A 27422-nucleotide genomic window follows, 5' to 3' on the forward strand; every position below is an offset into this window, starting at 1 on the left:
CTATATAAGACTACCCTTGATTAAATATGGAAGCATATTATTTTTACGTGGATATTTATGGAATTAGTTAGTCAACAAATTGGCGAGGGACGTAGTGAGCCAGTGCTAATAGGAAGGAATGCCTAGCCTGGTTTGCTACCAATAGGAGTTTGCATGAGTTTATTTGGAGCGACTTCTCTCTCAGCCCTTTTACCGATGTAACTTTCCTACCTATTTGCATTCAACTCTGCTTTTTTATCAGCTGGCAGACTTGCGTACTTCTCCCTTGCCCTTTGCCGCTTAGTTTCTCTTTGATAAGTGGAATCACCTGCAACCGTAAAAGAACCATAAATAGATTATTTGTTCATTAATCACAACCATGAAGCACAAAATTTATAATAACAATTTACTAAAAGAAGATATGAGAAAAAGATACCATCACCGACATCATGGATAATAGGCTCCTCATTTAATTATCACTTATGACAATTCAATGTGTTTGTGATATCTCCAAATGGTCGACGGCCATCCATTCCTAGAAAATATTCAATTGATCAAAATATATATCGTTTGCATAAAGTCATAATAAAAAACTACATGATCATGGATCTTTATAAACACAGAAACCTAAAATACATGGTTTATTATAAGCATTATACTAAAAAAAATTATTAAAAGTTAAATGAGAACAATATCTTACCTCTAGTGGTTTCAGCAAAGAGCTCGATTTTTCGGTGTCAACGTGAAATACAGGGCAAGCTGATTGGCGTCCCGGTGCAACGGTGGTGAGCAACACGCTAGGGGCGCCGATCATGAAGATCAACACAGGATGACCAGGTAAACATTCGAATGCATGAATGCATGTAAGAAAAAATCAATGAAAAATATTTAAATGGATAACAGAACCTTACCTCTACAAACTTCTATGCACCATTGCATCCATGTAACATCCCAGTTTTCATCACTATTGAAAGAAATGCAAGGCAACATCTAGAACATTCTCCACTAAGCAAGAGTGAGATATTTTCCATGGAGTACTCTAGAATTAGTAATAAGTAAAATTTTAAAAATGTTAGAATATTTTGAAATTCTCTAGAAGGGGGGCACTTGTCCTAATACCATGGCTCCCCTTGACCTATAAATAGAGCCCCCTCCTTGCTATGGCATCCATCCATGAGCAAGATAGATGAGTTGTGGTAGGGCTAGAAGGGTGAGTGCTAGGCTAGCCACTTAAAGGTGTGTATTCAAGGTGTGTGTTCCTTTGTAACTTGGTTGCTCCAATAAGGTAAATGTCTTTATAAGTGTTAGTCTTCTGTTTAAACTTAAGTACTTAGTGTATAAGTTGTGATCCATTGAAAGTTGGCTCTGTCACCCGGGATCACAAAAGGGGCTAGGCTTCATCGAAGGTTGGCTCTGTCACCCGGAAGCCAGCTTCATCTGTTGATAGGCTCTGCCTCCCAGAAGCAAAAGGCGGCTCTGCCGTCAAAAGGACCCGGTACACTAAGTAACTAGAAGCTGACCGACTCTGAAGTGAGTTGGTGTGTCATAGGGGTAGATCCTCAACCTAGTGGTTATTAGGGCCACCTCAATTTCCAACAATCACTGAAATAAAACTTATGTTGCAATTAAACTAGTAACGTAAAATAATACTAACGTTATATGAGGTATTACATAACTACTAGGCAAACTATTTTATACTCTCGCCTTGCGTTAGTACATTCGTTCCCTTCGGTAACCAGCGTACGCATGCTTGCACCTACGACAAAAATCATCTCGTCTCTTTCCATAGAAGCCTCTCGAGTCACCGTACCACACCATAATTCCCAGACAATCATGACAGCGCCTACTTTCTTCGCCATAACTTCATCATCCCCTGGAAGCCACAGAGTACCCACACTATTGACCTTGAAATGACCCGTCATGATAGCACGCACTCCAGTTCCTGGAAGCTGGCAAGAGTGCTCACAATATTAAATAACCCGCCATGCAAATATGGCGGCACCCACCTTGCCATAAATCGGGGTCGTCGCGCACAGTGCCGACCGAGATTTTTTTCCACCGCACGAACCGCCTCACCTCGTCTATAAAAGAAGTCGACGCCCCCTCCCTGCCGTCCTCACCCGCGCTCGCTCTCGCTCGCGCACGCGCGACACGCCGGCCCCACGACGGGACCGCGCACTGCCGTCGGCACCACGCCGTGCCGCCCACCTCCGCATCCCCACCTCGCCCACGCCGCTGCAGCGTCCTCGCCGGCTTTGCCACCTTGACGCTCGCGCCTTCAGCGCTGCCACTGTTCGCGTTGACGACGAGCTGCAGCAGCCCACGCCGTCGCCCGTCCCTGCACGACGCCGTTGCTGCTCTCCTCGCCTATAAAAGGAGCGAGGCCGTGACGAGCCCCATCATCAGGCCAAGCACACCAAGCTGCTTCGCTCCACTAGCTGAACCACTTCTCACGAGCCCAGCTCACTCACGAGACGAAGCTCCAACAGTTGGCCCTCTTCCTCGAGCTGTTCCGCGCCACGGTGAGATGGTAGGCAGCTCCCTGACCATTAACTCCGCAATACTAATAAAGGCCCAAAACACGCACCAGGCCGTGAGCACTTAATCCAAATTATTCTATTTTCGGAATTAAATACCAACCAATACTATAAACTCAATATCTCCTTCATATCAACTCTTTTTCACGTAACTCTTTTTCCTAAACTCTCCTCAAATCATATACTATCTATTCCTCCTATTTTCATCTCCATTTGAGCTTATTTTATAGCTTGCTTGTGTTTGTTTGCCGGTTGTGCTATTTTCGCCCGTAGATCACAGAGTGACCGAGGAGGAGCCTGCCAAGGAGTACGAAGGCCAGTACAGCGAGCCGGAGCCAGAAGACCCATACCGCGAGTAGGAAGCCGTCACCGCCGACGCGTACGTAAGCGAAGGCAAGTTTCATCGACCCCTACGTGAGCGGTTGCATCCATGTGAGGACGTCTAGTTGTAGCCCTAGTTTAGGATCGATTACATATACCGGTACTTGAGTGATTGAGTGTGCTCATACATGCATATGAGTAGTGATGCATACCCAGAGTTGAGACTAGGATATGAAGGGATTTGGCTGAGGCTAGGGCAGCTGGGTATGCTGGAGCCGGCGCTACCGTGGTGGTAGACTGGCAGACGAGTGCTACCGTGGTGGTAGGCTCGAGTTGACATGTTGAGGGATGGTTGCTGCCCTGGTGAACCATAAGGACCGAGTCGTTTTAACATCTCACCTAGCTTACTTTAGTACGACCACAGGTTCCGGTATGGGCCAGACTTAGCCTAATCCCACTGGTTAGACTGACGGTCGCAGGGATGGTTTACAGGTATAGACCACTGGGGTCAGGGCCCGAGGGTTTGTGCGGCCGGGCTAGGGCGTGACCACGGCTGGGTGTCGGCTATATTGGTTGTCCGTTCGGGCAGTCGAGCTTGTGGGTACAGTGTACGACCTCTGCAGAGTGTATAATCCATTCGAATGGTCCGTGTCCACGGTATGGACAGGCTACGGTGTGGTCGTGACAACTAGTGAGCTACCTACCGCGGGTTGTATCGGGAAGAGTTGCATACCATGAGTTGCATTGCTAATGCATTGTGCTTAATGTGCGTTGTGCATGTCATTCCCCTCCCGTAGGGTGAGGTGGAACTTGCTGAGTACTCTTGTACTCAACCCTTGTTGATTATTCTCCAGAGGATCCTGACTTTGTGCCAGAGGACTGCGAGTAGATCATGTCTGCAATCAAGCTGATCGAGTGGAGTCGTGATGGATGAAGACTAGTCCTCCATGCCGTCATGCTAGTCGTTATCCTATGGTTGTGCTGTGTAGCTCTGTGTTGTCGCTTTACCCCTCGTGTACATGTTGAATAAAGCTCTGTATGACTTTGGACTCCACTTGATGTAACATGTATTATGCCGGAGACCTCATTCGGTAATTAATACATAGTTTAGCCCTGATCTTTGGGTCGGGGCTCTTCAATCCAGCAACGAAACTACTAGCACAGCTTAATTCACACCTCCAGGGCCAGCTTCTAGCGGGATAGGGTCACCGGTGACCTCTAGGACAACAGGTGCTGGTGCTGACGACCTCGCAATGTGCGACGTTAGGAGAGGCAGGGAGAACGAGGAAACGCCAGACGAATAGGAAAACACGGTCGATATGTTATGCCGGTGACCTAAGACATGGTTTCAATACCATGATGAACAACATTCTTGCCTAACCAACAACATAAAACTGCTATCACAGCAAACATTGCAACATGGGCAGAGGTAGACCTTGGTATTGGATGCGATGTTTTCTGTTGGATAGCTTCCGATCGGCGGAGAGGTCCTATCTTGAAAGAAGAAATCAGATGGTACCAACTTCTTTGCGCGGCGGCGTCAATAATGGGGTGACTAATTAACCCTATAGGTGCATGGCTTTACAAGTGCAGTGATGGAAAGCAGGAAGACATCATGTTTTTGAAACACTTTCTGCGGCAATAAGATCACCCGCAATTAGCCTCTTATTGATTAACATGATATTTTGATCTAGTATCCAAAGAATTTATACTACTTAATTTATTCCTATCCATTTATACTACTCCATTTTCTATTTGTCCGTATAAGTTATTCATAAGTAGGGAAAGAAATATTCATAAATCGAGTTTATGCACAAGGAAAGAAATATGCGGTATCAATTTTCTTCCTTAATTGTGCATGTCTTGATGTTGCAATTAGCCTCTTAATTGATTGATAGGGATATCTTAATTTATTTTGATTTATTTAGTATGGAAAGAATTTATAATACTTAATTTATGCCCCTCCATTTACGCTACTCTATTTCCTATTTGTACGTACGTAAGAAAGAAATATGTGAGGATCAGTTTTCTCTCTTGATTGTGCGCGTGAGGGTGCTCCATGCGTGTGACGCCATGAAAATTCGCCAAATTAAATCACGTGCTAGGATGTTTCATTTAAAAACCGCTCGTCGTCAAAACCCTAACTTGACCCCTGTCCCGCACCGCTCGGCGGTCCGACGACCGCGCGACCGCTTTTCCGCAATCAGCGCCGGCGCGATTCTTTTCGTCTCGCGCAGCGCGCGGATGACGCACGCGCATGGCCGACCGACCGCGGTCGCCGCCACGATCGGCGCCGACGCGATTTTCCCCCTTTTTCTCCTCGCGCAGCGCGCGAGCGTCACGCGTGCGTGGCCAACTGGCCACGGTCGCCGCCGCGAATTCCGCCGGCACGCGTCGTTCTTTTCTTTTTTTCTCTTTTCCCCATTTTCTTTCTTTCCTCCCCTCCTTTTCTCTTTCTCTTTTTTTCCCATTTCTTTCTCCCCTTTTTCCTTTTCCTCTTCCCTTTTCTTTTCCCTCCTCCCTTCTTCTCCCTGTTCCTCCTTCCTCCCTCTGCTCCCGAACGCCACACGGCTGCGCGCTTGCCGTGCCGCGCGCACGCGTTCGCCCCGCGTGCCCCGCGTGCCCAGCGTGCACCGCGCGCCGCGCCCGTGCCGCCGCCGCTCGCGCCCCGCCCTGGCCCGCGCCCCGCCGCGCCGTGCGCGCACGCGCGCGCTCGGTCCCGCGCGTGCCGCGCCGCCCGCCGCTAGCGCCCCGCCCCGCCGCGCGCGCCGTCGCTTCCCCGCCCTGTGCCGCACAACGCCCGGCCCTCCTCCACGTGCCACGCTCGGCGCCCTCGCCGCCACGCCACAACACGACGCACACAAAGGGCCGAAACGCCATTAATGGCGCTCCGCGCCGGCAACCGTCGCGACCCCCTCCCCACCGCCTTTGGTCGCCTATAAAAGGACCCCACCCCGCCCCCGAGCTCGGCACCCGCATCCACCACCACACGGCCTTCTCCCCAAGCTCGTACCACCGCCGCCACGCATGCCACCACCGGCCGCCGCCCACCCCACCGCGGTCCCGCCTCCTCGCTGCGACCCAAGCCGAGGTGGGTAGGGGAATACGACCCCCTCGCCTCCCTTCTCCTTTTCCCTCTGCCCCGAGCCGCCTCTGGGCCCGGCCGGCCGTATTGGCCGCCGCCGCCGGCGCCCTGCCCCTCCTCTGTTTCCCGTGGGGGAGGCGGAAGAAAAGGGCTGATGCCCAAAAGCCCCCCCCCCCTTTTTCTGTTTTTCCAAGAAGACCCCCCCCTTCTCTCTCTAATTCCCATAAACACCTCTATTCACTCCTGTTCGCAAAGAAAGCCTCGCTCTTTTTATTATTTCAAACCGAACCCTTCATTACATAAACCTAGATACCCTTTAGCATGCCCTGAATATTTCTAGGGTTCGCAAATAGGTCCTTAGTCCCTTTGGATAATTACGAATAAGCCCCTGGACCCTTGTTTAGCCCCTGAAACCCCCTTCGCGTCGTCATTTTATGCACCAAACGACCTCCGATCGACCCGAAACTTTACCACGCCCTTTCTAGTAAAGTTTTAACCATGCCATTAAGAAACCATCCAAAAATATTACCCCTACCTCCATAACTAAATTATTTCCGATTCAAGCTCAACAATAAAAGCTTTTAGTTCTTTCGCTTGATTGTGTGCCTGTTTGTTTGCGTCGTAGGACACGGAGTGAACGAGGAAGGTCCCGAGTGTGATCAAGTGAACGAGTACCAGTTCTGCGACCCCGAACCCGAGGGACAGTGCTTCGATCAGGACCTCTCGCAAGGGTTTGATGATGGCAAGTTCAATCCCGCCCTTTGATGCATGTTTCTGTCCTAGTTTTTATAAATACAACACAGTGGCCTGTTTTATAAAATTGCATGGTTTTGCTTGCTGAAAACATGGTAGGATAGCCACCCTTGTTTGTGATAACCATACCTTGACAACCTGGTTTTATAAAGAAATGTGTGCGTGTGGGAAGGGATAAAATATGGTTTTGAAAGATGAGTCAGACGGGATGGATGGCATTTCTGTGTGAATTGCCGTTGGTGTGCTCGTACCTGTGTGGTTGAGCGAGGAAGGGAGATATCCATCTTGTCACCCCTAAGGACCGAGTTGATGTGTCATCTCACCTAGCTTCCTGTCGTGCAAACCACTTGACCGTTGTATGGGCAACGGCTTAGCATAAATCCCACTAGTTAGTCTGGTAGCCATCAGGAGAGCTGAGAGCAACGGGTGATCAAGGAGAAGGGATAAGCTCTGTGTGACTTATGCCCCGGTTAAACCTCGGAGATAGGTCGAATGACCCCTTGATGGATCCCGTGGTGGCTAGTCAGGTCTAGCTAAGGTGGGTAATGACTTTGTTGGGATCTGCACCGTCACTAAGGTGATCGTGCTGTGGTACCCGACCTGTGGGTAAAGTTGCACACCTCTGCAGAGTTGAAAATCTATTCGAATAGCCGTGCCCACGGTATTGGGCAAGTTACGGTGTGGTCACATAACTAGTGTTTCTCTCTGTGGATGGTTGGATTGGTGTGAGATGTTTGGAAAGTATCCGGCAGTTGTGCCGTGTGCTACGGCGGACGGGGAGTCCGGTAGCGGTTTAAAACTTGGATCCTGTGTGGATCAACATCGTGTGCTCCTTGGTACTAGAAAACTCGTTTTGGAAATGTTTTTAAAACGAACCTTTGCATACAACTAAGTTTTCCGCAAATGAACCATAACCTTATCCTTGGATTGTCCTGTGCATTGATTTCTGTTATACCTCCTCCGTGGGTGTGACTGGACTTGCTGAGTACGTTTGTACTCACCCCATTCTTACTTTTACAGTGGAAGATCCAGACTACATCCCCGAAGACGTCGAGTAGGGTTTCGTCCTGCACCCAGTCTTACTTGTGGTTAAGGCCACCGCTGGAACTCCGCATGGCGCAAGACTCTGATAACCCTCTTTTCGTAGCTAGTATAGTAGTGTGGGCTTTAGTTGTAATCCTCGCGATAGTGGCGTTTCACTGCCCATTACCGCGTAGAGCTGTACGGTGATGTACCATCTGATGTAATAAAAGTGTTATCAGCCTCCTGGGACTGATAAAGCATCACTTTTAAGTCTTCCCTGATGGGAGGACGCTTCAATACGGCGGGTACACCGGGTGGGTATGTAGAAAGCTTTGGTGAAAATTTTTTAAGTTTTTGGGTGGAAATATTTTTCTTCTGTCAAAAAATAGACTCCACCCCTTTTGTCAAACCTTTTTGCCTGCCAAGTGGGATCTCCGTGAGAAGTACGGTGGGTCTAATCTTCGTGATAATTTTGATAAGAAAGAGTTTCGATTGTTTCAACTACAAAACTAATTATTTAGTATAAAATATATTTTTAAAAATATCATGTAAAGGTAGACGAGTGTGGCCAATACACCGTCACGGGTTGGGCTTCTAGCGGACCTCACCACCACGAAAGGGCCCTCCTTGTGATTAAGGCCATCACAAAGCCCAGGCCCAGCCGACACCCGCGGAACACGGCCGTAACCGTCGCCGCAGCACCGGCGCGGCGAGCACAGTAGTACTAGAGCCAGCCTAGGCGCAGCCGGGCAGTCTCGCTTCCCGTGTCCCCTATTCGTCCTCGTCCCTATTCCCGTTCCTCTCCCGTCGCCGGTGCGCCCGCGCCCTGTCTCCCTCCCACGGCGAGCGATCGTGAGGGGATCGGGATGGCCTCCCACCATTCCGAGCCCCTCGACCCTGTCCCCGCCGCCGACGCCCCCGCAGGTGCGGCGCCTGCCTCTGCCTCCCCCTCCCCCCTCTCGCTCTCGATCCTACTGGTGCCTCGGCGCCCCGAAGCGCCCCTTCTGCTCTCGGCGTAGGCCGTGGGTGGTCCGGTCGCTGCGATCCTGTTGCCCCTGTGCTCCGTTGCGGTTGGAGTGGCCTCGGATTCGCGCTCGGAGTGCTGCGCCCGTGCGGCGCGAGCGCGTGCGTGCTTGCGCGGCCGCATCATCGGCATCCGCTGCTTTTAGGTTCTGGGAGTTTGTTTAGGCCTTGTGACTTGTGTTCTAGCTTCTGCGTTGCTATGTTTTGTTGGAATGTTTTGTGCTGTGGTTTAATCCTAGGGTTTTAGGACTGGTAATGCTGGGATGCAGATGGTCCTGGATTGTGCTGCTAGCCGCTTCGTGCGGATTCCCTATTTTGTGGAATTGATGGGTGATTTTTAAGAGCGGAATGGTCGTAGTTCCAAGTGGAATGATTGTGCTTGTTGAAATGTGAATAGTTGTGTACTTTATATGCAAATCATTTGTAGAGTTCCTAGTGCCTGATCTTGTGGATGTTTTTTGTTTTAGTTACCTGCTGATAGGTGTTTGCCACTAGCCTTCATAGGTACCTTTAGCATTGATTGTGAATCATTTGTGCAGCAGCATTGGATCTGAAATTCTGGAACAGGACGATTCTTATGATTCGATTCACATGCACCTTATCCATTTATTTGATAGTTTGGCTGTGAAATTAGTTGCATCTAGGCATCTAGCTAGCTATATACTCCTTCTGTTTCAAATTTTAGGTCGTTTTTGCAAATCTAGATACATAGTTTTTGCTATGTATCTAGACATAATGTTTATCTAGGTGCATAGTAAAATCTATGTATCTAGATTTACCAAAATGGCCTACAATTTGGAGCGGAGGGAGTAGTTTACGGGAGACCTCCACTCAGAACTGCTTTTGTCCACATCTTACATTTCCTTGACTTGGTGTTGCTTGTACAGATGTGCACCAATGAACCAATATTAGTTGCTTTGTTATGATCATTTGAATCCTCTTGCAGATAACAACCCAGAATTGCCATCCCCACCCTATCATATTGTCACCAAACCTGGTCAACTCCCAGTCGAGTTTCTTGAACCCTCAGCTGCCCAGAAGTTGGTAATCGGATTTGACTGTGAAGGTGTTGATCTCTGTCGCAATGGTGCTCTCTGTATCATGCAGGTGAGCTGAACACTCACCAGGCATGATATTTGTATTATGGACTTCTGTTTCATGATTTTAACATCACAAAGCTGTATGCGGCAGCCATAGTTTTTCTTAACTGCGCTACATTGCTGCATCGATTCTGCTAGCAATGCTGCTTCATTACCTTCAATTCAAAGCCCATGCATCCACATGTATTTCTTTTCAGGCATCTAGAGATATACCTGCGGTTTCATCTGAATTCTTATATGTGCTTATATTTCTCTTCTTATATATGCTTATATTTCTCTTCTTATATATGCTTATATTTTTCTTGAGGTTGTCCTGAAGTAGCAATAATTCTGTTTCTAAGATGCTGATGCGAGTTGTCTTGATACTGCAGCTTGCATTTCCTGATGCTGTTTACTTAGTTGATGCTATTGAGGGTGGAAAAGAACTCATTCAAGCTTGTAAGCCCGCACTTGAGTCTGATCATATCACCAAAGTTATTCATGATTGTAAAAGAGACAGCGAGGTGCCTAACTATGTATTTGTGAAGCTTGCTATGTTTTTCTTTAACTTTTTAGGGGATTTTAGACTTGACTAACAAGTTTAGAGTTTATCACTTTTTTTGCAGGCTTTGTACTTTCAGTTTGGCATCAAATTGCATAATGTGATGGATACACAGGTAATCACCATATACATTTACAATTCTAGTGATTTTCATAAGCATGGTAATTTCTCTGTACTACTCAAGCATTGTGGTTTTCTCTTCTTTGGCAACAAGCTTTAGAACTGAGCATTATCTCAAATTAGGGACTGTGTACTCTGCCGAGAACTTATGTGACCTCCCCTTTTCTAGAGAGTTCTCTGAGTACTAGCTAAGGTATTGGGGTTATTCTTCGCAAAAAAAAAGGCTTCAATTGCACTTATTGTGTGCAGATCGCTTATTCTCTGATAGAAGAGCAGGAAGGGAAAGAGAGAACACTTGATGATTACATATCTTTTGTCAGTCTTCTTGCTGATCCGCGGTACTGTGGTATGTACTGAACTCTGATTCAAGCTTTCTACCTTTGCATGAATGCTAGCAGACCTTTTACATAGTTTCCTTATTATATTTACTCAGTGCAACCTTCACTTTATATTGTGAAACCTAGTCCCGAAGATACTTGTGTTTATGCTTATGTCATATGCCATGGGAGCTATTGGAAGTGTTTGACCAAATTCTTGTTGACTCGACTTGGTAGTCTGGAATTTTTATCTAATGGTGGACTTTATGCCTTACTATATACTCAGTTGCCTAAATATGATTAGGATGCTTTCTATTTTCGTTTGCAAATATAAAAAAACTGAGATGATGTCATCATTCGATTTTATAATTTTGATATAAAAATTTGATACTTTTGAAATAAAATTTCGATATACTTTAAACAGCAGAATTTGGATATGATGTGCTTTCAATTCTATGTTACCTGTATTGATTGGTGTTTTTGGGGATACCAACCTGCCTGGTTAGGTCTACTGGGACCTTTGACTCAACTAGCAGGGGTAAGTTGACTGGACAGCAATGACCAGAGACAGTCTATCCAAGAGACAGAGGGTGGGTGAGGTTGAGAAGGCTCGTAGGTCTTGAGTGCAGGACATAGCCATGTGATGTATTACAGATTAACACACAATTCCTACTGCTCAGCTAGTCACATCATTACAACAGACCATCAACAACTAATAGAGCCACAAGAACAGTGCAGCTTTGATGAAACCCCAAAGTCCTAAACCAATAGTCACATACGGAGTGAAAGCCAGAAAAGTACCCATTGCGCTCTGCAGCCACCATTCGTCCTACATTGCTGCAACTTCCTATCATCAACTCATGTGAGCTCTTGTGCATTGCAACCCTTGCTGTCAGCTATCACCGTCACCTTATTACTATCCATTCCCATCCTCCTTTTGTCTCCTACAGTCCTACTTCACTCAGCCTTCTCCCTTCCTCTCTTTCCTATTTTTCTCTGCTCTGTTCTAGATCTAGATATAGTAGCAGCAACAGCCAATTTCAGGTGGTAGATGTAGATTATGCTAAGTTGCATTAGGTGGTAGTGCCATAGTGAACTATTGGTAACAACTAGCAAGTAGCTCATGGTTGCGGCAAGACTTGAAGTCATCACAACTAGTCAGCCAATTCTAGAACCATGTTTGTCAGCTTGTTAGTAGCCTATGGTTGATCTTGATCTGATTGGTTTGGCTAAGTGAGCTGATATCTTTGTTGAGATGATAATTGGGTGCATACAGCTTAGCTAGAAGCATAGAACTGATATCATCTCAATCGCTCATATTGTTAAAAAGTGCTGTTGCTACGAAACATCATATTTGTTTATCCTGCTTTCTGTACACTGTATATGTTCGTTCGGTGTATGATGTGGTGCGTTTCATTCCTCATTATTTTCTATTTTTAATGTTTGGTTGTCCGTATGGTGTGATATTGTGGTACTGCTTTATGTAGGCATACCATATCCTGAAAAGGAAGAAGTCCGTACCCTTCTAAGGCAGGTTAGCAACCTGCTGTTTAGAACAACCTTGTTGCTGATATTGTGTTTACTTTCTACGACATTGCCTTGCCATTTGATGTTCTGTTATTTCAATAATGTCTTCCTGAGGAAACCTGATAAATAATATTGTTTTAATGGATTTCAGGACCCTAACTTTTGGACAATTAGGCCCTTGTCCGATATGATGGTTAGAGCAGCCACAGATGATGTCCGCTTCCTTCTCAACATCCATGAGAAAATGATGGAGAAGTTAAGCAAAGTATCTTTATGGCGTCTGGCAGTTCGCAGTGAGCTATACTGCAGGTGTTTTTGCTTAAACAACAACCAGTTTGCAGATTGGCCACTTCTTCCTCCTGTCCCAGGTCAGTACTATAATAATATTTTCTAATCTTCTTTTGAAAATTAAGGAGCTTTCCAAATACTAAATCTATTTTACCTTTTGCTTTGAGTCTCTGAGATAAATGTGAATGCATGACTGTTATTTTAATGTGGGTTTACTGTAGGTCTGTATAAAGCTGTTCACAATCCTTTTTTGAAACTGCTTGTTGTGGCTAGCAAGCCACACGACAGCAAACAGCTGTAGCAAAGGCAGCATGCTGCTGGATCAAACCAATTTTTCATGGGTTAGCAAAACTCAGTTTGAACAGCCGCAGTTCACAATGTAGGCTCAGACTTCTATAAACTAACTTGAAAATTTGACAACCTACCTTGCTCTAGATATAATCCTCAATAACATGGCATGGATTTGTTCAGATAACATTTTTAAGTTCTTTGACCAAAGATTTTCTATTTTGTCAGTCGAATCAATTGAACATTTTTTGGCATTGCAGAGCATTTGTTCTGATTGATATTTCATATTTGTGAGACAGGTGACATTGAAGCTGATGTTCATGTTCCTGAAGTGGATATCCTATCAGTCTTAGATGTGCCTCCTGGGAAAATGGGACGAGTCATTGGCAGAAAAGGATCAACAATAAAGGGTGTCAAAGAATCTTGCAAGTAAACATCTTGAGTCTGATTTTGTAAATATCACATCCTCTATGCTGTTAAGCTTCATTGATCTTCTCTCTGTTTTTTTGGTTCCTCTCTGCAGCGTTGAAATCCATATTGGTGGTGCTAAGGGACCTCCAGACAGGGTAGGTTTCCCATAGCCTTGTTTGTCACAAATAATTTATTCATACCAGAGAGTCATGCTGGGCTTCGCTGAATTGCTGATTCAATTTCCTGTTTGAATATTGAACTGCAATAGCTAGAGTTTTTTTAGAGAATTCAATTAACACGGCATTTTCATTAATACACGTGAAAATATTTTGCTCAAAGCTAAGCTCATTTCTGAATTCGAAATATCACAAACATATGAAAATAGATTCGAACTGTGTGATTCTTGACGGGGAATAGTTGTAAATGACATGTTCTGCATGAGTGTTGCTGTTTTTCCTTTTCTTTTGTTTTGTCCTGTGGAGACCATTCAATCTTTGTCTTCACCATCAGAATGCCTATAGTGATAGACTTTATTGTAGCAATAATTCCTCATATACCACTGATCTTATGCAGTTATGCTTAATCCTGGATATGTTCATTGCCTGTGCCTACAAGTAGTCCTTGGTCCGCATGTCATAGAAACTCTAGAAACAATTATGGCATATTTTTCAGTGATCACTATTGGACGGGCGCATATATCTTGTGGCTGAGGTGTGGTATATACCACAATAGGCTGGCCTGAACGGAGCTCAGGTCCAGATGAAAGTTTTCTATCCCATTTGCATGATATGCAAACCTCTAAATGTCTCAATCATGGCCTTGAATCATTCGAGCTGTATGCACCCATAAGCCAACACCTGCTTGAAAGCGATTGGTGTTAGTGTTAGAATAAGATCACACTAGGAGGTTCTTCCTAATGCACAGACATACGTACTATTTAGTTAATAAGCTTGAATCATTCTGCAGCTACTGAACCAAATGAACATATTGCTTTACTGATGTTTTTATGCGTGTGCTATATGTAGGTGTTCATCATTGGACCAGTGAAGGAAGTCAGGAAGGCTGAGGCCATCCTCAGAGGCCGATTGCTGGAGTTCTAGAGATGCTGCCCCTCTTTGACCCAGGTTTCAACTGCTTTATCTTTTGAACACAAAAGGGGGATATACAAAAAGTGTATGTGGTACCGTGAGTCTTTCTTGATCACCCGTGACATGAATCATTGAAACAAATAAGGGAATTCAACTTGGCTGATGTTAGTGTTCTCCATGCTCTCATAGAATCGGTATCCTGTTAAACAATTAAGTTTCTGGCCAATCTTGGCTAACGCGTCGGATCCAGAAGTTTGTTAGATTTCACTCTCTTAACCCTCCACCTGTGCATTAAACATTGTAATGATCGCCTTAATTGCGGCGCATTCATTTGCTCACCTGGTCCTCCGGAAGCTTAAGCAGAGTGACCACCAAAATAAGGAACTGGAGCCAGAGCTGGAGCCTGTTGTCCTACCAGCACCGTTAGGTCCGTCGCGCAGGATTTAGCTCGGAGATCTTGCTTTGAATGCTGATAGCAACTGGGGGGTTGGGAACAAACTGGCTATGCTTTGCCTGGATGTCCGGCTAAAGCTCATTTAAGGGTAAGAGGGGATCGAGCCCCACAGGAGATCCATCAACTTGATGGAGAGGCCAAAAATTCGGACTTGGCAACAAACTGGATGGACCCGGCACACGGATGGGTATGTCCCAGGAGGACCACCTCTTGTTTCACTGTTCCTCGTGTGATACACCGCTGTCTATCACTTCTTACCACTGTTCCTCATCCTGGTCGATCGTTAAAAGTCAGCTCCCAGCTCCTCTGGAACTCCTCTTTTCGCCGTCACCTTTAGTTTCTTCTTCTCTCATGCCTGCTTATGATATGCTCTTAAGCTCTGTCATTACCGTGTTTTTTTTATGCTTTTCCCTTTGGAATCATCTTGTTTGAATCAAAGCCGAGTTCCTTCACAAAGCCGAGTGTATGTTTTGGAGCATCACATCACTCAATATACGCCATCGCAGCAAGTAGAGTAGACTGGTAAGGACTGATGACGAGTCACGGGTGGTGACTGCTGTCGGAACATCCGCCCTATCCAAAATCCAAGAGAGACTAATATGAGAGTAAACTTGGTGGCTGCGCAACTCCGGCCTGGAAGTGGGAAATTTCGCCAGCAAAGATTTTCCGCGTCTTGGTACTAGGATGAACGCCGCCGTGCTCTCACATCGCCGGCCGAAGCTAGGGCGCAGACCGGCTAGCCGATCGGGATCCGCCGCCTGCCCCACGCGGCATCCACGCGCGACGGCGACCGGCGGCGTCCGACATGTGATGAGAGGTGACCACTGGCCAGAGGACGACCGCGACGGGGGCGCGCGCTTGGCGCCTCGCGCCGGAGTGCTCATCGGGTCTGGCTGGGCCCCTCGCCCACGAGGCCGAGTGGGCCGCCCGCATAACTCGCATACGGCCAAGCGGGCCGACCGCCGGACGGCGACGGCGACGGCCCGGCCGCTGGTCCCCATGTTCGACGGAGGGCGCCGCCTTGATGCGCGCTCGATCGGCCCGGAAAGGGCTGGTTACGTGTTACCTATTCGGAGCCGTTACATGTCGCTTCTCCAGGCTTGACGCGTCATTAATTAACTGGCGCCGATTCAATGATGCAGCGTAATCCTCGGAGCTGACCTGATTGAGATGGGAATGTTGCCAGCCATTGTGGTAGTACAATTCTATTGAGCTAGCTAGGTGAAATACCGACCTTACTTCCACTTCCATGCGCATTCAGCACCATGCTCCTTGGAGTTTAGCTAGCTTTTCACTAGTTTATTTCTGGTCTTTCAAACTAGTGGTACAAAATTCTGTACTATAACTTGCACAGAATAATTGCAGGTCAGATTAAGTACCAGTCATAATCCCCTAGGACAAACACTTAGAAAATATTGACACGTTTTGTTACCATACATGTGTCCCATGACATCACAAGAAAGTAAGAAACCACATGAGAAATGTGCTTGACAAGCCCTAAATAATTCTCTATGAGAAAAGGAGCCCTAAACACATAAGGTGGTACCTTCGAATGGCAATTCATATTAAAATAACTTATGATGTGTCAATCCTTGTGGTTCTTTTGTTCATTGATTGTTAAAACCAAAAGCAGGTAAAAAGAGGTCTATCTGCCATGAATCAATTCCTAGACTTTCTTTGCCAATCGGCATGCATGTTTACATTCGTATTAAGATTAGGGCATGTTTGGATACCTTGGGCTAAACTTAGTCAAGTGCTAAAGATTAGCCCTAAAAAAGGAGGGCTAAAATTTAGACCCTTTTGCTGTTTGGTTTCAAGGTTCAAAGTTTAGACCAGTATGTTGAAAAGATACCTTTACCCATAATTAATACCCATGGGTGGTGGAGAGAGGGTTGGTGGGAGGGTAGGGTGTGTCTTTCGCACCCCTCACTACTATAAAATGGGATAAAGATTCAGGTCTAAAGTACCAGCTACTGTTGCAGCCGGTACTGATCCGAGGTATCAGTACCCGCTGCAACGGCCGCTGTCCTGGAGAGAGCCTTAGCCACTGGGTCGTGCCACGACCCGGTACCAAAGGCTTCGCGGGGCCTCAAGCACCGGGTCGTGGCATGACCCGTGCCTATGCAGCAGACATGAGCACCGGTTCGTGTCACGACCCGGTGTCTAATAACCCCAACAGCATTAGTACCGGGTCATGGCACAACCCGGCGCTAATGATTGACCATAAGCACCAGGTCATACCAAGATCCGGTACTAATGCCTCCGCCTATAAATACCAGACCACCTCCTCTCCCTGAGCTGCCATGAAGTCAGCAATATTCATGGCAGCTGGGTGAGGGGAGGGGAGGGGAATTTTTGCAATTTTTTCTAAAAAGGTTAGAAGTTTTTTCTTGAGCTAGCAATTAATTTTCTTCCATGTAGTTAGTTTTTGATTTAGTTTATGATTGTTATACACTTGCTCATTAATTTTTGTAGTTTCAGTTTGCAAGTGATTCAGATGTAGTTAGCTACCTATTTAGTTTATTATTATATAATAATTGTTAGACATGTGATAATTATTTTTTTAGATGTAGATACCATGTGATTTAGATGTAGTTAGCAATTGGTTTAGTTTATTATTGTTATAATAATTATTATACATATTATAATTAATTTATTTAGACACTCTAATGAGGTGGTTTTATTGTATTTAATTTTAGGTTGTATTTAATTATTTTGACACTCTAATGGTGTATATATGGTATGTTTCCCAAAAAAATTTTATGTTTCTTCTACCATAGTCTTAGAAACATTAAAATCTTTCATGCTTACACTATAACTTATTGAGAACTAAAAATTCCATCAACAATGGCTGCAGCACATCTAGAAAACTAGAATCTCTCCTAGACCATTTTCAGTAAGAGAGAGGACACCAAATGTTAAGATCCAACTTTATAAATGATGTTATAAAGTTGTATCTTCATAAAGATTTTATTCATGACTCCTTCATTGATTTGGTATCCTCTATTCTGTCTAAGAAGGGTTCAGGAGAGGCTCTCCAATTTCTGAATCTACTGCAGCCAGCGTTGATAGAATCTTTAATTCTCTAGGGTTTTAGTGTCAGCCTAAAAGATTTTAATGTCCCGAAGGCTATGTTGAAAGAAATACATAAATCTTTTCAAAAACAAACAGTCATCTCTGAAAGTCTGCTTGTGGAGATGTGATTTGAAAAAAAACTGAAGAGTGTTAAAACAATTCTATTGACTTTTGTATTAAAGTATCGGTTAATGAGTAATTATCGGTTAGGCCTTTTAATTAATCATTGTGTGTGATGGATATTTGGACCTTATAATTATTCATGTTGTTGTAATTATTAGAATTTATTCATTTTTGTTCATTTATTTGGATTTATTCATTTTTGTTCATTTATTTGATCATTGTACCGAAATGGCGTACATTTGAACATAAGTAATTTGTAGATTTACTCTTTATTTTTTCAGATGAGTCGACAATGGATGTACAACGCCAACCGGCATTCAACGGAGTTCATTAATAGTGTACACGAATTCATCGATGCGGCTAAGAAACACAAGCATGATGGTTTCTTTCGTTGTCCATGCTGAATCTGTAAGAATGAGAAGGATTACTCATCAACAGGAAAAATTCACAGTCACTTGTTCAAAAACAGTTCCAAGCCCAACTACAATGTTTGGATTGAACATGGAGAAAGAGAGATTATGCTAGAGAATGATGAAGAAGAAGATGATTTCGTTACTCACTTTGACAACGATTACTACGGTGCCTTCTTTGAAGATACTACAATGGGTGAGCCTGAAGAAGATGTTGAAGCACAGGTTGCAGAAGATGATCTTGGTCAGATTCTGCGCGAAGCAGAGGAAGTATGTGAAACTAGGAATCCAAGAATCTGAAGCGTATGTTGGAGGACTACAGAACATTGTTGCAAACAAGGGCACAAAAAGTTGGGTACCATATTAGAATTGTTGCAATGGAAGGCATCAAGCAGTTTGTCTGACAAGGGATTTGAGGAGTTGCTGAAACTAATAAAAAACCTACTCCCTGAGAGTAACACATTGCCCGAAACAACATACGAGGCAAGACGTGCTGTTTGTCCTCTAGGATTGGAAGCACAAAAGATACATGCATTTCCTAATGACTGCATCCTCTATCGTGGTGAGGAGTATGAATATTTGGATGCCTGTCCGGTATGCAAAGCATGTCGATATAAGATCCCTCAAGAAGATCCAGGAGACGTTGAGGGGGTGCACACCAAGAAGAGAGTTCCTGCCAAGGTGATATGGTATTTTGCTATAATAACACGTTTGAAATGTCTGTTCATGAACAAAACCAATGCAAAGTTGATGCGATGGCACAAAGAAACAAGGAAGCAAGAAAATATGTTGAGACACCCCGTTGATGGATCCCAGAGGACAAAGGTGGACAGACCATTCCTAATTTTTGCAGATGATGCAAGAAACATAAGGTTTGGATTAATTACGGATGGCATGAATCCTTTCGGTAAGCAGAGCAGTGGCCATAGTACTTGGCTTGTGATACTATGTATATACAATCTTTCTCCTTGGCTTTGTATGAAGCGTAAGTTCATTATGATGCCGGTGCTTATCCCCGGCCCAAAACAACATGGTAACGATATTGATGTGTACCTAAAACCACTTGACGATCTTCTTTTGCTGTGGAAAGAGGAGGGGGTTCATGTGTGGGATGCGCAGGCAGAGGAACAGTTTGACCTGCGTGCATTGCTTTTCGTAACCGTCAATGATTGGCTTGCACTTAGCAATCTGTCTGGACACTCTAATGAGGGTTATAAGACATGCACCCATTATTTAGATGAAATCGACAGCATATATCTGAAGCACTGTAGGAAGATTGTATACATGGGCCATCGTTGATTTCTTCCTGTCAAGCATCCATTAAGAAAGAAGCATGCTCATTATGGTGGAAAGGCAGACCATCGTACGAAGTCTAGGCACATTTATGGGAAAATGGTATTTGAAATGGTGAAAGATATAAAAGTAGTCTTCGGAAAGGGACCTGATAGCAGATCAGCTTCCAGTATTGAAGGACGTGCACCTAGGAAGAAGAGTATTTTTGGAGATTTACCTTATTGGGAAGTCTTAGAGATCCACAACGCAATTGACGTCATGCACCTCACCAAGAATCTTTGTGTGAACCTGCTAGGCTTTCTTGGTGTGTATGTAAGCTGAAAGATATACTGGAAGTGCGCAAAGACCTGCAACGTATGAAACAAAGAGCGGCCTGCATCCAGAGAAGAGGGATAAAGGACGCCATTACTTAGGTCCTGCCTGCTGCACTCTAAGCAAGCGAGAGAAGGAAACTATGTTTGAATGTTTGAACAGTATCAAGGTCACATCAGGCTACTCTTCGAATGTAAAGAGGCTACTAAATATGAAAGAGAAGAAATTCGCACATGCAAAGTCACGTGATTGTCACATGCTTATGATGCAATTGCTTCCAGTTGCATTGAGAGTTATTCTACCGGATAATGTTCGAGCAACAATCATAAAACTATGTGCATTCCTCAACGTAATTTCACAGAAGGCAATCGATCCGACGAGTCTACTGAAACTACAGGAAGATGTTGTCCAAAGTATAGTTAGTCTTGAGATGATATTTGCTCCATCATTTTTTAATATTATGATGCATCTTCTGGTTCACCTTGTCAAAGAGATCGGTATTCACGGGCCTGTCTTCCTCCATAACATGTTTCCTTTTGAACGATTCTTTGCAGTCCTAAAGAAATACGTTTGTAACTGTGGAAGGGTGTGGAGAAAGTTTGTGAAAAAGTAGAGGTCAAGGTGAATAGAAGGATGAATTGACTGTTAGAATGGACTTTCCGGTATGTAGGGTCGTTACCATTTTGCATATCTCATATGGTGTTATGTATACGCATACACAAATATTGTATATCTAATTTATTCCTCCTATAGTGTTCGAGACAAGAAGCAGGAAATAATTGGTGTGGGTACTATGTATGTGATTTCATGCACACCCTAACCGATTTTGGGAAGTGTACGACGGAGGACCTAAGAGTACGCACAAACCTTTCATAAATATGTTTACAATTATGTTTACAATTATTCTGACGCGATGAACTAATATATCGAGCTTTATTTTTTTTGAAAATAATAGATGATGCAAATAAAGAATGCTACATGTGGATATGATTGATGCCGTGTCGGAGTAGCTGATAGGATTCATTGAGGGAGATCCTAGATCCTAAAGGTGAGTTCTACCACGACGGCCCTATTAATGGAGTAGCATCCGCATCGACGTCATGAGGGTTTAGAACTTGTAATCGTGATATTTGTATATTTGTAAATATTATTATGTCTAGATAACTTAACTACATGATTGTCAACGATATTTAGTTATTTTCATACATTATTTTCATACGAACGTGATGAATGGATGTACAGTAGTGTATAGCTCGGGTACGCATAGCAATTATGCAAACATAAATAGTAATAAACAATTCAAATAAAACAGAATTTATGAAAAATGGGAGAAAACCCTCAGGTACCGGTTGGAAAGACCAACCGGTACCTAAGTGTGCGTTAGGCACCAGGTAAAATATCCAGTGTATAAAGCCGAAACTTTCAGTCTCGGTTCTCTAGTACTGGTTGAAGAACCGGGACCTATGCCGGTTTTCAACCGTTACTAAGGGCTTATTTTCTAGTAGTGCCTGGACCATTTTTAGACTCTTTTAATCTCTTTCAGTACACTTTGGAGAGACTAATGGTCTAATGAGGTCTAAAGTTTAGACGTGCACTTTTAAACCACGTGTTTGGTTCCCTAATGTCTAAATGAGGGCTAAAAGTGCTGATCTAATCTTTAGACTATAGGAACCAAACAGAACCTAATATTCATTATATTGGGTAGTTGGGGACAGGGCGGGTGTTGACCATTGAGGGGGCATTAATAAGTGTTTTTCTCAATTCCACAAACTCTATCAGACCCTGATGTAAACATGAAGATCGAGCAACCGACCAATATTCAGCTTGTTTTGAAATTTGCGCGGATGACTACTAGTCTCTACAAAGGTTTGAAAAAATAACCGATACTCTCCCTGTCCCGAAATATTACAAGGCATCCTAGAGATTTTGGAACAAACTAGAGAGACTAGCAAAAGACGCATATACCCCTGCGTTATTACGTGGGGAGTTGTATTATCTGGTTGTTTAATGGATGTTGTGGATAATAATAAGGAACTTACTTTAACTAGCCCACCAATCAGCCAAAGTAATAGTACTAACTCTGAGGAGAATTAAATGAAAAAAATACTGAAATGTGCATAGGATTTCTTATATTTAAGGATAAATTTTGAATGCTTTGATACATTATATATAAAGGTAGAGGGAGTTTAGGACTGTTCGTTCTATCTAGAGACGGAGGACTAATATAGCTATAATTCTTAGATGGAATAGAAAACCAGCTTTGACCACAGATTCTACCCGTTTGTGGTACCTCTTTCTCCCTCGTATTGTGTGTCCCACATGAATGTAAGCACGAGGAAGAGAGCAAGAGGTAATAGAATTCAAGTTGTCAAACACAGGTACCAATAGCTTTTGGACCCTTCAGCCTTTTGCAATCTGCTTTTCACAATTCACTATCCACAAGCTTTGTTTTGTACAATCTTTAGCTGAGCCAAAAATGGGTCTTAGAATCCTTCCATTTTTCAACTGTGGAGATGCTGGATAACAGTAGTATTTCTGTGTAACGGATAAAGGAGTTGCAAGGCAAAATGGGGGTCAGGATATATATGGCATCAAGACTGGTTTGTGCTTATCCATCCTCACTTTAGACCGCGATGTGACACTTCTCTAGGCCACCTGCATGATTTATGTAAGAATATGAGAAGGTACAAGGGTCCCCAAGCATGCAAGGGACTGCAGAAAAGTATTAGGTGAACAAGGGTCTCCGGCAAGATCAAGTGGTCTCTTATCTTGGGCCAGCTGGGGTAGCAGATCGATATCACATTCCAGCTGCTGGGTCACTTGATCTCTTCTGGGTCTGAGGATCGAGTACTTCGCAGTTCACACACGAAAAGCAGTTCAGCTTAATCTTCCCGCTCCTCAAACCACAAGCTTGCATGTTAATAGGATGTCATGTCATGACGCCAAACTAGAGTTACTCGGGGTCGAGGACTACCTTAAGAGCTATTACCTTCGTTCTTAAATATATGATAACGTTGACGTATCATCTTTCTACAAATTAAATCTAAAATACTTTTGATGATAGACGTATTGGTACTCGTTTCAGTTTATTTAACTAATTTATTGAACAAATAAAAGAACAAAGTCAACGGCGTTATAGTGTTGTCTCTCCCATTTCCATGTGAACCATATCAAACAGTTCCTAACACAATTACTGAAAAATCTTGCGTTCCAAAGAAGCCTCGGTACGAACAGGGTGGGATTGAACTGAAGAGGATCGGAAGCTAATTAAGTAATGACAAACAAGAAGATCACTTCTCTTAGACATTGAGTAAAATATATATGTTTTTGATCTGCCTAATAATATTTCCATGACTTGAAACATATATAAACCCGCAACAAATTGTTACCAGCTCGGCAGCTCTTAGCTAGTGGTCTATACTGGATTATTTTCTTACTGATAATTCGATACATGTACGCGTCTCCCTCACACATGTGCATCATGCATGGACCAATAACAGCTTGTATCAATCTGCAACTTGCAAACAAGATGATCCAAGGAAAATCAAGTGGTCCCCCGCCAGTGCATCATATGAGACTCAAGTACAAAACGGCATTATGTGTGTATATAGGACCGCCCGATCGCACAGCATTAATTTAGCAGCATGCATAATCGATACACTTTAGCCCAAATTACAAAAATAATACTTCATCAGTTTTAAATTATTGTTCACCCTTAGCTTGGTTTTAAGGGGGTGTTTGGTTCCAGCGGGGCTAAACTTTAGCCCTGTCATATCGGATGTTTGATACGAATTAGAAGTATTAATTAAACGTAGACTAATGATAAAATTAATTGCATAACCTCGGGCTAATTCACGAGAAGCCTAATTAGTTCTTGATTTGATAATGTGGTGCTACAATAAATATGTGCTAATGATAGATTAATTAGACTTAATAGATTCATCTCGCGAATTAGCCTAGGGGTTATGCAATTAATTTTATAATTAACTCATGTTTAGTCTTCCTAATTAACATCCGAACATCCAATGCGTTAGGGTTAAACTTTAGCCTTTAGGATCCAAACACCCCCTAAGTCAAACTTCTCTAACTTTAGCTAAATTTGTAAGAAAAAGGACACCAATATGTATAACATTCAATTAGTTTCATCTAGTCCACCATGAAATATATTGATAGTCCTTTATTTGGTACTATAGATGTTAGTATATTTTTTAAAAACTTGGTGGTCAAAGTTAGAGCTGTTTTAACTTAAAAGTTACAAATATAAAGTGAACTATAATTTTAGAATCGAGGATGTACTAACCTTGCCGTTTGAGATTGTTGTTTTCTTTTGTTTTGCTTTCTCTCTGTAATGTAACCGAATGCAAAGCTGCTAGCTCCAGCTTAGACTTGACACAACTGCTAGCTCCAGCATTATTTTAAAATACCGCTTCATGGGAAATCATCATCTTAATTATGTATGCTTGAGAATTCGGGACAACATGAGATTATTGCTTCATATTAAATTTGTGAATGTCTCGATGATATCTCTTGATCTACTGCTATTTTGTTTCTTCTTTTTATTTTCCTTGTAATACTTTTTCTATAACTTTCAGTTATAATTGTTTTTATGAATACATAACCTGTGTTGGCGGAGGCGACCCTTTAATTTCACTGAAATAGCTTTCAGTTATAATTGTTTTTATGAATACATAACCTGTGTTGGCGGAGGCGACCCTTTAATTTCACTGAAAAAAAGATTGCTTCGATCTGCTGCTAGCTTTAGGTTCTGTGCACACGAAATTTAGAAAAGAAAATAAAGGTAGGGCCCTGTAATTGACCTAGTAAGTGGATCCAGAAATACACTTTTATACCTTTAAATAAAATTTGATTCGCAAAATGCACTTACTCGAAGTTGACGCACACAGTGATCGTCGTCGCAAGATAGATAGTATACTTACTCGCGAATCAAATTTTACAACAGTGATCGTAGTCGCAAGTAAGTGTATGTGCGTGTGATTTATTTAGATCCGTCAGCTTGAAAAATGCATTTCTGGCCACAAATTTGTAACGACGCACACACAGCTCGCACGCAAGACGTTACTCGCGAATCGAATCTTACGACAGTGATCGTCGTCGCAAGGCGTGCGGCAGAATAGAGATCACTTAAAATACTCGGCAAGTTGGTAAAATAATGGGAAAAACATTTTATATTCTCCCTTTTCAACGACAACTGCACTTGCACTCCACCCAGCTCTTGTCTCTTTGCCTGCGCACACAGATAGTAATAATCTATACCTTTATTTCCCCGGTGTCCACGGCTGCGCCACAAACTCTCCACAGCTCCTCCAACATGCTCCAGGCTTGTCGTCTACTACTCACAAGCATCTATGGCCTGATGGGTAAGCAGATAAAAAAAAATGCTGCAGCTATTACTATGTGGTGTGTGTCATTTGTATACATGTAAAAAAAAAATTGCGCCTACAAATCTCACTCTTGTGTCCTTCCCCTTGGTGTATATACATAGCTGCGGTTAGTTAGATGTCCTGTTACTTGGCACCGTTGGATCGTAGCTCCAGTGAGGCAGCAGCCTCTTTGTGCAGTGTTGTTTTCTCTCTTGTCATCACCTTCTCTGGCTGGAGATCGAGCGAGCAACAATGCGATACTACATCAAGTTTGCTGGCCACAATAATCTTGTCCTCTCCTCCTTGGCTATTCTCCATTAGCCGTTTCCTTTGTTTCCTCAATTAATCACATGCCTTTCTCGTGTTTTGTTTAAATTATATTTGTGGGGTAGTTGACAAGTAGTAGTAATTATTAGTAGTAAGTCTTTCTTTATCAGTGAACTGATATATAGAATAGGAACTGAAACCAGCTGCTATCTATTGAATGAATTGGTTTAATTGTTCACACAAGATCAGCTTGTATTTTGCAATTAATACTAATACATATACCAGTTCTACTTCTACCACGTCCACAGAGGCAGATAACACTAGTCAATAAGGATGCAAGTGGGTACCCAATAGTATTTTTAGGTTAGCAAATTAATTACGATGGCATGTCACTCTAGTTCATTTTTCCTCTCTCAAATTATTTACGCAGATGCCATTCTAACTTATTTTATTAATTTTTTGGATCGACCTAATGACCCAAAATATATTTAACTTGCATCCCTACTGGTCAACATTGAATGTATCGTTTCGTTTTGGTTGTGTTATTTCTTAGCGATGCAATTGTTCTTCTACAATTGCAAAGATTGGACCAAAGTCCAGTACTATTGGACCGCTTTTTTTCTATCTCCACTACCGGAATTAGGGGCTTTGCCGAGTGTCTGGGACACTCGGCAAAGCCCCGATTACACTCGGCAAAAGGCACTCGGTAGCGATTTCGTTGGCAAAGACGTCTTTGCCGAGTGCCTTGCCGAGTGCCAAAAAACACTCGGCAAAGAGAAGCACTCGGCAAAATGTAAATCGAAAAAAATGAAACAGGAAAAAAATTTATTAGGGGAGGCATGCACATCCAGCTAGTGACTCATGTAATGGGTTGCACATTTTTTTCAGCAATTTTTCATAATTTGTCGATGATAGGTTTCGAACTCACGACCTCCTGCACACAAACAACTCCCTCTACCACTGCACCATTGGACCAAGTGTGTTAACATTACGTTTTTATTCTCCACATATTATAATTAACCGAGTGTAAATTATTTATTTGAGATAGTAAATAAATTCAAATGAAAAGGTTGTGAACTATAAAGTGGCATAACTTTTTGAGATCTACAACTTTTATTTTGGTAGTTTCTTCATCCGAGATCGTTTACAAAATTTGAATTTCAAATTTGAAAACTTCAAACATATTTTAATGTGACACAATGATTTCAAATCAAAACGTTGTCAACTACAAACTTTTATAACTTTTTGAGATCTACAACTTTAATTTTGATGGTTTTTCCATTCGAGGTCATTTGCAAAATTCGAATTTTAAATTTTCTATATTCAGATGTAGTTTTTGTTGACAAGATGACTTCAAATTAAAATGTTATCAACTGTAAAATCTTATAACTTCTCAAGATCTATAAAGTTTATTTTGATTGTTTTGTCATTTCTTCATCTGACATGATAATTCTAATATTGTTCACAAATCTTATATATCTCTCTTCTAGTTTCATAAACTACGAGAGAGATATATATATTTTGTGAACAAATATACATTTATTTGGTAAAATAAAGAAATATCCAAAATAAGAATTGTGCATCTTGATGAGTTATACAACTTTGTAGTTGAAAATATTTTTATTTGAATTAATTTACTACTTCAAAATATGATTTGAAAATTATCTTTGCCGAGTGTCTAAAAAAGGCACTCGGCAAAGAGCTTC

At 43.0% G+C, this 27422-nt stretch overlaps 1 protein-coding gene across 1 annotated transcript; it reads left to right on the forward strand.

Annotated features, from left to right (window-relative positions):
* Window positions 1-8445: 8445 nt before the first annotated feature.
* Window positions 8446-14661, forward strand: LOC112895520. The gene is made up of 10 exons (XM_025963471.1): window positions 8446-8622; window positions 9668-9828; window positions 10193-10324; window positions 10427-10477; window positions 10732-10828; window positions 12287-12333; window positions 12478-12694; window positions 13202-13331; window positions 13426-13468; window positions 14339-14661. Exons 1-10 carry the CDS (start codon window positions 8565-8567, stop codon window positions 14411-14413), a joined length of 1011 nt encoding a protein of 336 aa, XP_025819256.1. The 5' UTR covers window positions 8446-8564; the 3' UTR covers window positions 14414-14661.
* The last annotated feature ends 12761 nt before the right edge of the window (window positions 14662-27422 follow it).

This window comes from Panicum hallii, chromosome 5, assembly GCF_002211085.1.
Source record: "Panicum hallii strain FIL2 chromosome 5, PHallii_v3.1, whole genome shotgun sequence".
In the NCBI taxonomy this organism is placed as follows: domain Eukaryota; kingdom Viridiplantae; phylum Streptophyta; class Magnoliopsida; order Poales; family Poaceae; genus Panicum; species Panicum hallii.